Raw genomic sequence first — 14475 nt, 5'->3', positions numbered from 1 at the left:
GAGGTTTGCAGTCTTTGGCCACCTAGCCTATACTCCGTCTGCGGTCTTCTTTGCCCTTCCCCGATCTTTATGACTTTGCATTTGGCCGGGTTAAATTCGAGAAGCCAGTTGCTGGACCAGGTGTCCAGCCTGTCCAGGTCTCTTTGAAGACCTGCCTGATCCTCATCTGATTTAATTCTCCTCATTAACTTCACATCCTCTGCAAACAGGGACATTTCTGAGTCTAACCCTACCGTCATGTCATTCACGTATACCAAAAATAACACTGGTCCTAGGACTGACCCCTGTGGGACCCCGCTCGTCACTGGTGCCCACTGTGATTTCTCATCATGTACCATGACTTGCTGTTGCCTCCCTGTCAGGTATTCTCTGATCCATTGCAGTGCCCTTCCTGTTATACGCGCCTGATCCTCCAGTTTCTGCACTAATCTCTTGTGAGGAACTGTGTCAAAAGCCTTCTTGCAGTCCAAGAAGATGCAATCAGCCCACCCCTCTCTCTCGTGTCTTACTTCTGATACATTATCATAAAACTCCAGAAGGTTTGTGACACAGGATTTGTCTTCCATAAATCCATGCTGGTTGGCATTTATACTCTTGTTCCGCTCCAGGTGCTCCACCACTCTCCTCCTGATAATCTTCTCCATGACTTTGCATACTATACACGTCAGTGACACAGGTCGATAGTTTAGTGCCTCCTTTCTGTCTCCTTTTTTTTAAAAATGGGAACTACATTTGCCATCTTCCATACCTCAGGTAGTTGTCCAGTTTCAAGGGACACACAGCATATCTGCTCCCTCTCTAAGGACCCACGGGGAGTTGTTGTCCGGTCCCATTGCCTTTGAGGTATCAAAGTCCTTTAGCAGTTTCTTCGCCTCCTCCTCAGTTGTGTGTATGTAATCCAACACTTGTTGGTATATTCCTTGTTGGTGTCCCCCTCTGATCTGTCCTCCCAGAGTCCTTGCTGTCTCCACTGTAAATACTTCCTTAAATCTCATGTTGAGCTCCTCACATACCTCCTGGTCGTTACTTATGAGTTCCCCACCATCTTTTCTCAGCCTGATCACCTGGTCCATGACTGTTGTCTTCCTCGTGATGTGGCTCAATGTGTATTTGTGTGTGTGTTGTGTTGTGTTGGTCACCTTGGCCTAACCTTGACTTTCCACTGGCCTTAAGTTGTATTCAGTTGGTGGCGATAGTGTTGCTGGTGGTGGTGTTGCTGGTGGTAGTGTTGCTGGTGGTAGTGTTGCTGGTGGTAGTGCTGCTGGTGGTAGTGCTGCTGGTGGTAGTGCTGCTGGTGGTAGTGTTGCTGGTGGTACAGCTGCTGGTGGTAGTGGTCGTGTTGCTGGTGGTAGTGGTCGTGTTGCTGGTGGTAGTGGTAGTGTTGCTGGTAGCAGTGGTAGTGTTGCTGGTGGTGACGTTGCTGGTGGTAGTAGTGTTGCTAGTGGTGGTGGTACTGTTGCTGGTGGTGGTAGTGGTACTAGTCCTCAAGACTCCTGGTTGTCTTCAATACTCCTGGCTGTCTTCAAGACCCCTGGTTGTCTTCAAGACCCCTGGCTGTCTTCAATACTCCTGGCTGTCTTCAAGACCCCTGGTTGTCTTCAAGACTCCTGGTTGTCTTCAAGACCCCTGGTTGTCTTCAATACTCCTGGTTGTCTTCAAGACCCCTGGTTGTCTTCAATACTCCTGGCTGTCTTCAAGACCCTGACTGTCTTTAAGACCCCTGGCTATCTTCAAGACCCTTGGTTGTCTTCAAGACTCCTGGTTGTCTTCAAGACCCCTAGCTGTCTTCAAGACCCCTGACTGTCTTCAAGACCAATGGTTGTCTTCAAGTCTCCTGGTTGTCTTTAAGACCCCTGACTGTCTTCAAGACCCCTGGTTGTCTTCAAGACTCCTGGTTGTCTTCAAGACCCCTAGCTGTCTTCAAGACCCCTGACTGTCTTCAAGAACCATGGTTGTCTTCAAGTCTCCTGGTTGTCTTCAAGACCCCTGGCTGTCTTCAAGATCCGTGGCTATCTTCAAGACCACTGGTTGTCTTCAGGACCCCTGGCTGTCTTCAACACCCCTGACTGTTTTCAAGACCCCTGTCTTCAAGACTCCTGGTTGTCTTCAAGACCCTTGGCTCTCTTCAAGGCCACTTGTTATTTTCAGGACCCCTCCTTGTCTTTAAGACCCCTGGTTGTCTTCAAGACCTTTGGTTGTCTTCAAGACCCTTGGTTGTCTTTAAGACCCCCTGGTTGTCTTCAAGACCCCCCTGGTTCTCTTCAAGAATCATGGCTGTCTTCAAGACTCCTGGTTGTCTTCAAGACCCCTTGGTTGTCTTCAAGACTCCTGGCTGTCTTCAAGACTCCTGGCTGTCTTCAAGACCCCTGGTTGTCTTCAAGACCTCCTGATTGTCTTCAAGACCCCTGGCTGTATTCAAGACCCCCTGGTTGCCTTCAAGACCCCTCTGGTTGTCTTCAAGACCCCTGGCTGTCTTCAATACACCATTGGTTGTCTTCAAGACCCCCCTGGTTGTCTTCAAGACCCCTCTGGTTGTTTTCAAGACCCCTGGTTTCCTTCAAGACCCCTCTGGTTGTCTTCAAGACCTCTGGTTGTCTTCAAGACCCATCTGGTTGTCTTCAAAACCCATGGTTGTCTTCAAGACCCTTGGTTGTCTTTAAGACGCCCTGGTTATCTTCAAGACCCCCTGGTTCTCTTCAAGAATCATGGCTATCTTCAAGACTCCTGGCTGTCTTCAAGACCCCTTGGTTGTCTTCAAGACTCCTGGCTGTCTTCAAGACTCCTGGCTGTCTTCAAGACCCCTGGTTGTCTTCAAGACCTCCTGGTTGTCTTCAAGACCCCTGGTTGTATTCAAGACCCCCTGGTTGCCTTCAAGACCCCTCTGGTTGTCTTCAAGACCCCTGGTTGTCTTCAAGACTCCTGGTTGTCTTCAAGACTCCTGGTTGTCTTCAAGACCCCTGGTTGTCTTCAAGACCCCTCTGGTTGTCTTCCAGACCCCTGGTTGTCTTCTAGACCCCTGGTTGTCTTCAAGACCCCTGGTTGTCTTCAAGACCCCTGGTTGTCTTCAAGATTCCTGGTTGTCTTCAAGACTCCTAGTTGTCTTCAAGACTCCTGGTTGTCTTCAAGACCCCTTTTTGTCTTCAAGACCCCTTGTTGTCTTCAAGACCCCTGGTTGTCTTCAAGACTCCTGGTTGTCTTCAAGACCCCTGGTTGCCTTCAAGACCCCTGGTTGTCTTCTAGACCCCTGGTTGTCTTCAAGACCCCTGGTTGTCTTCAAAACCCCTGGTTGTCTTCAAGACTCCTGGTTGTCTTCAAGAACCCTCTGGTTCTTTTCAAGACCCCTCGTTGTCTTCAAGACCCCTGGTTGTCTTCAAGACCCCTGGTTATCTTCAAGACTCCTGGTTGTCTTCAAGACCCCTCTGGTTGGCTTCAAGACCCCTGGTTGTCTTCAAGACCCCTGGTTGTTTTCAAGACCCCTGGTTGTCTTCAAGACCCCTGGTTGTCTTCAAGACCTTTGGTTGTCTTCAAAGCCCCTGGTTGTCTTCAAGACTCCTGGTTGTCAAGACCCCTGGTTGTCTTCAAGGCCCCTGGTTGTCTTCAAGACTCATGGTTGTCTTCAAGACCCCTGGTTGCCTTCAAGACTCCTAGTTGTATTCAAGACCCCTGGTTGTCTTCAAGACGCCTAGTTGTCTTCAAGACTCCTGGTTGTCTTCAAGACTCCTGGTTGTATTCAAGACTCCTGGTTGTCTTCAAGACTTCTGGTTGTCTTCAAGGCCCCTGGTTGTTTTCAAGACCCCTGGTTGTCTTCAAGACTCCTGGTTGTTTTCAAGACCCCTGGTTGACTTCAAGACTCCTGGTTGTCTTCAAGATCCCTGGTTGTCTTCAAGACTCCTGGTTGTCTTCAAGACCCCTGGTTGTCTTCAAGACCCCTGGTTGTCTTCAAGACCCCTGGTTGTCTTCAAGACTCCTGGTTGTCTTCAAGACTCCTGGTAGTCTTCAAGAACCCTTGTTGTCTTCAAGACCCCTTGTTGTCTTCAAGACCCCTGGTTGGCTTCAAGACTCCTGGTTGTCTTCAAGATCCCTGGTTGTCTTCAAGACCCCTGGTTGTCTTCTAGACCCCTGGTTGTCTTCAAGACTCCTGGTTGTCTTCAAGACCCCTCTGGTTGTCTTCAAGACCCCTGGTTGTCTTCAAGACCCCTGGTTGTCTTCAAGACCCCTGGTTGTCTTCAAGACCCCTGGTTGTCTTCAAGACTCCTGGTTGTCTTCAAGACCCCTGGTTGTCTTCAAGACTCCTGGTTGTCTTCAAGACCCCTGGTTGTCTTCAAGACTCCTGGTTGTTTTCAAGACTCATGGTTGTCTTCAAGACCCCTGGTTGCCTTCAAAACTCCTGGCTGTCTTCAAGACTCCTGGTTGTCTTCAAGACTCCTGGTTGTCTTCAAGACCCCTGGTTGTCTTCAAGACCCCTGGTTGTCTTCAAGACTCCTGGTTGTCTTCAAGACTCCTGGTTGTCTTCAAGACTCCTGGTTGTCTTCAAGACCCCTTGTTGTCTTCAAGACCCCTGGTTGTCATCAAGACTCCTGGTTGTCTTCAAGACTCCTGGTTGACTTCAAGACCCCTTGTTGTCTTCAAGACCCCTGGTTGTCTTCAAGACCCCTGGTTGTCTTCAAGACTCCTGGTTGTCTTCAAGACCCCTGGTTGTCTTCAAGACTCCTGGTTGTCTTCAAGACCCCTGGTTGTCTTCAAGACCCCTGGTTGTCTTCAAGACCCCTGGTTGTTTTCAAGACTCCTGGTTGTCTTCAAGACCCCTGGTTGTCTTCAAGACTCCTGGTTGTTTTCAAGACCCCTGGTTGTCTTCAAGACTCCTGGTTGTCTTCAAGACTCCTGGTTGTCTTCAAGACCCCTGGTTGTCTTCAAGACCACTGGTTGTCTTCAAGACCCCTGGTTGTCTTGAAGACCCCTGGTTGTCTTCAAGACCCCTGGTTGTCTTCAAGACCCCTGGTTTTGTCTTCAAGACCCCTGGTTGTCTTCAAGACCCTTGGTTGTTTTCAAGACTCCTGGTTGTCTTCAAGACCCCTGTTTGTCTTCAAGACCCCTGGTTGTCTTCAAGATTCCTGGTTGTCTTCAAGACCCCTGGTTGTCTTCATGACTCCTGGTTGTCTTCAAGACCCCTGGTTGTCTTCAAGACCTCCTGGTTGTCTTCAAGACCCCTAGTTGTCTTCAAGACCCCTGGTTGTCTTCAAGACCCCTGGTTGTCTTCAAGATCCCTGGTTGTCTTCAAGACCCCTGGTTGTCTTCAAGACCCCTGGTTGTCTTCAAGACCCCTGGTTGTCTTCAAGACCCCTCTGGTTGTCTTCCAGACGGAGCTTAACAGACACATAAAGTCAGCACCTGACCACTCAGGCTGGAGTTTGTACGTTTGTTTACGTGTGACCAGCAGTAACAACCTGGTTGATCAAGTCATGATTCACCACGAAGCCTGGTCATGAACCGGGCCGCGGGGGTGTTGACTCCCGAAACACCATGCAGGTATACTCCCTCCAGTTATCCTGTGGGTGCTCACACTACAACTCGGGTATCCCCCTACGTGCACACTTTGCGACACAGGTATTCCCTGAGTGTACACGTTACATCGCAGATATCCCCTGAGTGTACACATTACTACACAGGTATCCCCTGAGTTTACACATTATTACACAGGTATCCCCTGAGTTTACACATTATTACACATGTATCTCCTGAGTGTGCACCTTGCTACAGTTATCCCCATGAGTGTACGCATTACGTCACGGGTATCCCTCTGAGTGTACACATTACTACACAGGTATTCCTATGGGTGGACACATTACGACACGCGTATCCCTGTGAGTGTACACAGTTCAACACAGGTATCCTTCTGGGTGTACACTTTACGACACGGGTATCTCTATAAAACAGGTATCCCTCTGGATGTACACTTTACGACACAGGTATCCCTCTGGGTTTACAAGTATTCTTTCTGGGTACACAGGTATACCTTCTGGGTACATAGGTATGGTATCCCCTTTAAGTACACAGGTACCCTGGGTGAGCATGTATCCTACCTGGGTGTGTAGGTACCCTGGGTGCACAGGTATCCCCTCCGGTTACACAGATACTCTGGTTACACAGGCACTCTAGGTACACAGGTATCCCCTTGGGGTTCACAGGTACTCTGGGTACACAGGTACCCTGGGTATAAAGGTATCCCTTCTGGGTACACAGTTACCCTGAGTGTACAGGCATCCCATCTGGGTACACAGGTACCCTGGGTATAAGGTATCCCTCTGGGTACATTGGTACCCTGGGTACAGAGGAGTCCCCTGTGGGTACTGAGGTAGCCCCTGTGGGTATAAAGGTGTAACCTGTGGGTGCAGAGGTATCCCTCACAGGGCATACACAACACTTACCGTTCTCATAGCCGGTACTCTTCTAGTTCATGTGTACCGTTGATTGTACCGTTGTAGATCCGCGGTGCTGGAGTGAGGGCTACCTGTATGTATCCCTCCTGGAATATAACTACAGTCAGGAGGATGCTTCAACTGCCTTTATATAGCCGCTCCCTCGGCGGCCATCTTGTATTATCTCTCTCCCACCCTCTCTCCCACCCACTCCACTATATCCACCTCCATCCCCTCCATCCCTCTCTCCAGGTGGTGGATAGGTACCTACCCGGAGGCTCCAACAATCCGGGTGTCTCCTGGGTTCACAAAGGAGGGGGCCAGGGTTCGACTTCCTGGACAGACACAAGGGTATACCTGGAGAATACCTGGCGAGGGTTCGGAGTTCAATGCCCCGGCGGCCCGGTCTGAGACCAGGCCTCGTGGTGGATCTAGGTCTGATCAACCAGACTGTTACTATTGGCCACATGCAAACTGATGTACGAACCACAGCCCGGTTGGTCAGGTACTGACTTTAGGTGCCTGTCCAGTGACTTCTTGAAGACAGCCAGTAGTCTTGAAGACAGCCAGGGGTCTTGAAGACAGCCAGGGGTCTTGAAGACAGCCAGGGGTCTTGAAGACAGTCAGGGGTCTTGAAGACAGCCAGGGGTCTTGAAGACAGCCAGGGGTCTTGAAGACAGCCAGGGGTCTTGAAGACAGCCAGGGGTCTTGAAGACAGTCAGGGGTCTTGAAGACAGCCAGGGGTCTATTGGTAATCCCCCTTATGTATGCTGGGAGGCAGTTGAACAGTCTTGGGCCCAGGACACTTACTGTGTTGTTTCTCAGTGTACTCGTGGCGCCTCTGCTTTTCATCGAGGGAATGTTCCATCTCCTGCCGAGTCTTTTGCTTTCATATGGAGTGATTTTCGTGTGCAAGTTTGGTACCAATCCCAGGACCTTCCAAGTGTATATTATCATGTATCTCTCTCGCCTGCGTTCCAGGGAATACAGATGAAGGACCTTCAACCGTTCCCAGTAGTTTAGGTGCTTTATCGGACTTATGTGTACCGTGAAAGTTCTCTGTACACTCTCCAGGTCTGCAATGTTGCCAGCCTTGAAGGGGGACGTTAGTGTACAGCAGTATTCCAGCCTAGAGAGGACAAGCGATTTGAAGAGAATCATCATGGGCTTGGCGTCCCTAGTTCTGAAGATTCTCATTATCCATCCTGTCATTTTCCTAGCAGATGAGGTAGATACATTGCTGTGATCTTTGAATGTGAGATCCTCTAGCATTATCACTCCCAGGTCCTTCACATTACTTTTTCGCTCTATTGTGTGGTTAGTAGTAGTCCCTTCACATGACCACAACACTCCACTACATCCTTCTCCAGTCCCTCCATCCCTCCCTCCAGCTGGAGGATAGGTACCTACCCAGGTGCACCAACTATCCGGCTGTCTCCTGGGTTTCCTGGTGGAGCACTGGGTTCACACGGGAGGGAGCCAGGGTTCGATTTCCGGGTTGGTATAGCTAGGGTGAGAGTACGGTCGTAACAACGGGGTCTAGTTCAGCTGCTAGACCGACTGAGACCTCGGCAGCAAGAACTCTCTTTTGCACTCGCCTAATTCTGCATGCAGGGGGTCGATTCACCACTCTCAGAGCTCATTTTACTGAATAATTAAAGATATTTTGGGCAGTTACTTGAAAATACTTCTGTTTGTTTGTGGGCAAAGCCGGATTGGTGATGGAAAGGTGGTGGATATTACCAGGCCAGGAGCTATAGTTCAGCCCCCTCAGGCAGTGTGGGTGGTGACAACCAAAGGCTAATACACACACCCACACACACTCACCCAGCACTCACCTATAGAATCCCACAGTACACTGAAAGGCCCCCCCCCCCCACCCTCACAGACCCCCCAAAACACAGTGTTGGAGAGGAAACTGAAGGTATGATACACCAACACTGATGGAATAACAAATAAGTAGGAGGAGTGGCACGAAAGAGTCAAAGAGGCATCACCAGACATCATAGTTCTCACAGAAACCAAGCTCACAGGTATGTTAACAGATGCCATCTTTCCAACGAGACATCAGATCCTGAGGAAAGACAGAGGGAACAGGGGGGTGGAGGAGTGGCACTGCTGGTCAAAAACCGATGGGATTTTGATGAGCTGGAGAGAGGAGACAGTGGAGAAGCAAGGGATTACACAGTAGGAATGCTTCAGTCTGGAGATCCCAAGGTGGTAATTGCAGTGATATATAACCTACCACAGAACAGCAGGAGGCCAAGGCAAGAGTATGATGAGAATAATAGAATGATGGTTGACACACTGGCTGAAGTGGCAAGAAGGGCTCGTGTATGCAGGGCAAAGTTACTAATCATGGGTGACTTCAACTACAAGGAAATTGATTGGGAGAACTTGGCGCCACATGGATGCCAAGATACATGGAGGGCTAAGATGATGGAGGTGGTACTGGAAAACTTCATGTACCAACACGTAAGGGACACTACAAGAGAGAGAGGAGAGGATGACCCAGAGAGACTGGACCTAGTATTCACCTTGAGTAGTGTAGATATTGAAGACATCACATATGAAAGACCCCTGGAGGCCAGTGATCTTGTGGTTTTAAGATTCAAATACACAGTAGAGCTACAAGTGGAGGGGAAAACAGGAAGAGCCAGACGAATGAAACCACACTACAAGAAGGGGGACTACGCAAGAATGAAGAACTTCCTGAACAAGGTTCAGTGGGACAGAGAACTGACAGGAAAGTCAGTAAATGAGATGATGGAATATGTGACAACAATATGCAAGGAGGCTGAGGAGAGGTTTGTACCCAAGGGTAACATGAATAATGAAAAAGCCAGGATGAGCCCGTGGTTCACCCAAGGGTGAAGAGAGGCCAAAACCAAGTGTGCTAGGGAATGGAAGTAGTATAGAAGGCAAAGGACCCAGGAGAATAAGGAGAGCAGTCGTAGAGCCAGAAATGACTATGCACAGGTAAGAAGGGAGGCCCAACGACAATATGAAAATGACATAGCAGCGAAAGCCTAATCTCACCCAAAGTTGTTGTACAGCCACATCAGGAGGAAAACAACAGTCAAAGACTAGGTAATCAGACTAAGGAAGGAAGGAGAAAAGATCACAAGAAACAACCACGAAGTATGTGAGGAACTCAACAGAAGATTTAAAGAAGTGTTCACAAAGGAGACAGAAGGACATCCAGAAAGATGCAGAGGTGGGGTGCACCATCAAGTGTTGGATACAAAACATACAACCGAGGAAGAAGTGAAGAGGCTGATAAGTGAGCTAGATACCTCAAAGGTGATGGGACCGGACAACATCTCTCCATGGGTCTTGAGAGAGGGAGCAGAGGCACTATGTGTACCACTAACAACAAGCTTCAACACATATATAGAAACAGGGAGATTATCTGAGGTATGGAAGACAGCAAAAGTAGTCCAAACTTAAAAAAAAGGAGACAGACACGAAGCACTAAACTACAGACCAGTGTCACTGACATGTATAGTATGCAAAGTCATGGAGAAGATTGTCAGGAGAAGAGTGGTGGAACACCTAGAATGGAATGATCTCATCAACAGCACCCAACATGGTTTCAGGGACGGGAAATCCTGTGTCACAAACTTACTGGAGTTTTATGACAAGGTGACAGCAGTAAGACAAGAGAGAGAGGGGTGGGTGGATTGCATTTTCTTGGACTGCAAGAAGGCGTTTGACACAGGACCAAGCAGGGATAACAGGGAAGGCACTACAATGGATCAGGGAATACTTGTCAGGAAGACAACAGCGAATCATGGTACATGGTAAGGTATCAGAGTGGGCGCCTGTGACGAGTGGGGTCCCACAGGGATCAGTCCTAGGACCAGTGCTGTTTCTGGTATTTGTGAGTGACATGACAGAAGGAATAGACTCCAAAGTGTCCCTGTTTGCAGATGATGAGAAGAATTCAATCGGGCGAGGACCAGGCAGAACTACAAAGGGATCTGGACTGATTGCAGGCCTGGTCCAGAAACTGGCTCCTAGAGTTCGATCCCACCAAGCGCAAAGTCATGAAGATTGGGGAAGGGCAAAGAAGACTGCAGATGGAGTGCAGTCTAAGGGGCCAGAGACTACAAACCTCACTCAAGGAAAAACATCTTGGGGTGAGTATAACATCAGGCACATCTCCTGAAGCGTGCATCAACCAAATAACTGCTGCAGCATATGGGCGCCTAGCAAACCTCAGAACAGCATTCCGACATCTTAATAAGGAATCGTTCAGGACCCTGTACACCGTGTACGTTAGGCCCATATTGGAGTATGCGGCACCAGTTTGGAACCCACACCAGGGCCAGACTCATGGAACTCCGTGTTCGTCAAGAACTGCAAGAAGCCCCTATCACGAGCCTTTACCATCCTATGGAGAGGGAGTATGGACACGGGGGTCGTCCCACAGGTACTAAAAACAACAGACATAGCCCCACTCCACGAAGGGGGCAGTAAAGCAACAGCAAAGAACTACAGACCGATAGCACTAACATCCCATATCATAAAAATCTTTGAAAGGGTCCTAAGAAGCAAGATCACCACCCATCTAGAAACCCATCAGTTACACAACCCAGGGCAACATGGGTTTAGAACAGGTCGCTCCTGTCTGTCTCAACTATTGGATCACTACGACAAGGTCCTAAATGCACTAGAAGACAAAAAGAATGCAGATGTAATATACACCTTCGACAAGTGTGACCATGGCGTAACAGCGCACAAAATGCGTGCTAAAGGAATAACAGGAAAAGTTGGTAGATGGATCTATAATTTCCTCACTAACAGAACACAGAGAGTAGTCGTCAACAGAGTAAAGTCCGAGGCAGGCACGGTGAAAAGCTCTGTTCCACAAGGCACAGTACTCGCTCCCATCTTGTTCCTCATCCTCATATCCGACATAGACAAGGATGTCAGCCACAGCACCGTGTCTTCCTTTGCAGATGACACCCGAATCTGCATGACAGTGTCTTCCATTGCAGACACTGCAAGGCTCCAGGCGGACATCAACTAAATCTTTCAGTGGGCTGCAGAAAACAATATGAAGTTCAACGATGAGAAATTTCAATTACTCAGATATGGTAAACACGAGGAAATTAAATCTTCATCAGAGTACAAAACAAATTCTGGCCACAAAATAGAGCGAAACACCAACGTCAAAGACCTGGGAGTGATCATGTCGGAGGATCTCACCTTCAAGGACCATAACATTGTATCAATCGCATCTGCTAGAAAAATGACAGGATGGATAATGAGAACCTTCAAAACTAGGGAGGCCAAGCCCATGATGACACTCTTCAGGTCACTTGTTCTATCTAGGCTGGAATATTGCTGCACACTAACAGCACCTTTCAAGGCAGGTGAAATTGCTGACCTAGAAAATATACAGAGAACCTTCATGGCGCGCATAACGGAGATAAAACACCTCAATTACTGGGAGCACTTGAGGTTCCTAAACCTGTATTCCCTGGAATGCAGGCGGGAGAGATACATGATTATATACACCTGGAAAATCCTAGAGGGACTAGTACCGAACTTGCACACGAAAATCACTCACTACGAAAGCAAAAGACTTGGCAGACGATGCAACATCCCCCCAATGAAAAGCAGGGGTGTCACTAGCACGTTAAGAGACCATACAATAAGTGTCAGGGGCCCGAGACTGTTCAACTGCCTCCCAGCACACATAAGGGGGATTACCAACAGACCCCTGGCAGTCTTCAAGCTGGCACTGGACAAGCACCTAAAGTCGGTTCCTGACCAGCCGGGCTGTGGCTCGTATGTTGGTTTGCATGCAGCCAGCAGTAACAGCCTGGTTGATCAGGCTTTGATCCACCAGGAGGCCTGGTCACAGACCGGGCCGCGGGGGCGTTGACCCCCGGAACTCTCTCCAGGTAAACTCAAGGTAAACACCTAGCCAAGCACGTAAAGAAACTAGAGAAAGTGCAAAGGTTTGCCACAAGACTAGTCCCAGAGCTAAGAGGTATGTCCTACGAAGAGAGGCTAAGGGAAATCAACCTGACAACACTGGAGGACAGGAGAGATAGGGGGGACATGATAACGGCTTACAAAATACTGAGAGGAATTGACAAGGTGGACAAAGACAGGATGTTCCAGAGATTGGACACAGTAACAAGGGGACACAGTTGGAAGCTGAAGACACAGATGAATCACAGGGATGTTAGGAAGTATTTCTTCAGCCACAGAGTAATCAGGAAGTGGAATAGTTTGGGAAGCGATGTAGTGGAGGCAGGATCCATACATAGCTTTAGGCAGAGGTACGATAAAGCTCATGGTTCAGGGAGAGTGACCTAGTGGTGACCAGTGAAGAGGCAGGGCCAGGAGCTTGGACTCGACCCCTGCAATCTCAACTAGGTGAGCACAACTGGGTGAGTACACACACACATACACACACACACACATACACACACACACACACTGGTGCTGGAAAACCTCATGCACCAACATGTTAAGGACACTACCAGAGTGAGAGGGGAGGATGAACCAGCAAGATTGGACCTTATGTTCACCCTGGACAGTTCAGACATTGAGGACATCACATATGAGAGTCCCCTAGGAGCTAGCGACCACGTGGTTCTGTGCTTTGAATACATAGTAGAGTTACAAGTGGAGAGAGTAACAGGAGTTGAATGGGAAAAGCCAGACTATAAAAGAGGGGACTACATAGGGTTGAGGAACTTCCTGCAGGAGGTTCTGTGGGACAGAGAACTGGCAGGAAAGCCAGTAAACGAAATGATGGAGCATGTAACAACAAAATGCAAGGAGGCAGTGGAAAGGTTTATTCCCAAGGGCAACAGTAACAACGGGAAGACCAGAACTAGCCCCTGGTTTACCCGACGGTGTAAGGAGGCAAAAACAAAGTGCAATAGAGAATAGAAAAAGTACAGAAGGCAGAGAACACATGAAAATAGGGAGATCAGTCGCAGAGCCAGGAACGAGTATGCACAGGTAAGGAGGGAGGCCCAGCGACAGTATGAAAATAACATAGCATCGAAAATCAAGACTGACCCGAAACTGTTGTATAGCCACATCAGGAGGAAGACAACAGTCAAAGACCAGGTGATCAGATTGAGGACAGAAGGTGGAGAACTCACAAGAAATGATCAGGAGGTATGTGAGGAGCTAAACAGGAGATTTAAGGAAGATTTTACAGTAGATACAGGAAGGGCTTTGGGAAGACAGCACAGAAGGGAACATCAAGACGGAATATACCAACAAGTGTTGGATGACATACAAACAACCGAGGAGGAGGTGCAGAAGCTGCTAAGTGACCTTGACACCTCAAAGGCAATGGGACCGGACAACATCTCCCCATGGGTCCTTAGAGAAGGGGCAGAGATGCTGTGCATGCCCCTAACCACAATCTTCAACACATCCCTTGAAACTGGGCAACTACCTGAGAAATGGAAGACTGCAAATGTAGTCCCCAAATATGGGGAAACAGAAATGAGGCACTAAACTACAGACCTGTGTCTCTGACATGTACTGTGTCCAAAGTCATGGAGAAGATTATCAGGAGGAGAGTGGTGGAACACCTGGAATGGAACAAGATTATAAATGAAAACCAGCATGGGTTCATGGACGGCAAATCCTGTGTCACAAACCTCCTGGAGTTTTATGACAAGGTAACGGAAGTAAGACACGAGAGAGAAGGGTGGGTTGATTGCGTTTTCCTAGACTGCAGGAAGGCCTTTGACACAGTTCTCACAAGAGATTAGTGCAGAAGCTGGAGGATCAGGCGCATATAACAGGGAGGGCACTGCAATGGATCAGGGAATACCTGACAGGGAGGCAACAACGAGTCATGGTACGTGAAGAGGTATCACAGTGGGCGCCTGTGACGAGCGGGGTCCCACAGGGGTCAGTTCTAGGACCAGTGCTATTTTTGATATATGCGAACGACATGATGGAAGGAATAGACTCTGAAGTGTCCCTATTCGCAGATGATGTGAAGTTGATGAGAAGAAATAAATCGGATGAGGATGAGGCAGGACTGCAAAGAGACCTGGACAGGCTG

The 14475-nt window shown here is 48.7% G+C and overlaps 1 protein-coding gene and 1 long non-coding RNA gene across 2 annotated transcripts in view; one reads left to right on the top strand and one right to left on the bottom strand.

The window, feature by feature from the left end:
• The window catches only part of LOC128694200 (uncharacterized), a 37789-nt gene extending 31212 nt beyond the window's left edge, over positions 1 to 6577 (bottom strand). The window contains exon 1 of the mRNA XM_053784193.2: positions 6426 to 6577. Coding sequence (XP_053640168.2) covers positions 6426 to 6434 — 9 coding nt within the window. The 5' untranslated portion in view covers positions 6435 to 6577. The remainder of the gene's footprint in view (positions 1 to 6425) is intronic.
• Positions 1 to 14475, top strand: part of LOC138853931 (uncharacterized) — a 77235-nt gene that overhangs the window by 26144 nt on the left and 36616 nt on the right. The window lies entirely within an intron of this gene.

The sequence above is a fragment of the Cherax quadricarinatus genome, chromosome 43 (assembly GCF_038502225.1).
Source record: "Cherax quadricarinatus isolate ZL_2023a chromosome 43, ASM3850222v1, whole genome shotgun sequence".
NCBI lineage: Eukaryota > Metazoa > Arthropoda > Malacostraca > Decapoda > Parastacidae > Cherax > Cherax quadricarinatus.
The sequence above is the reverse complement of the archived record's forward strand: the minus strand, read 5'-3'. Positions and strand labels throughout refer to the sequence as shown.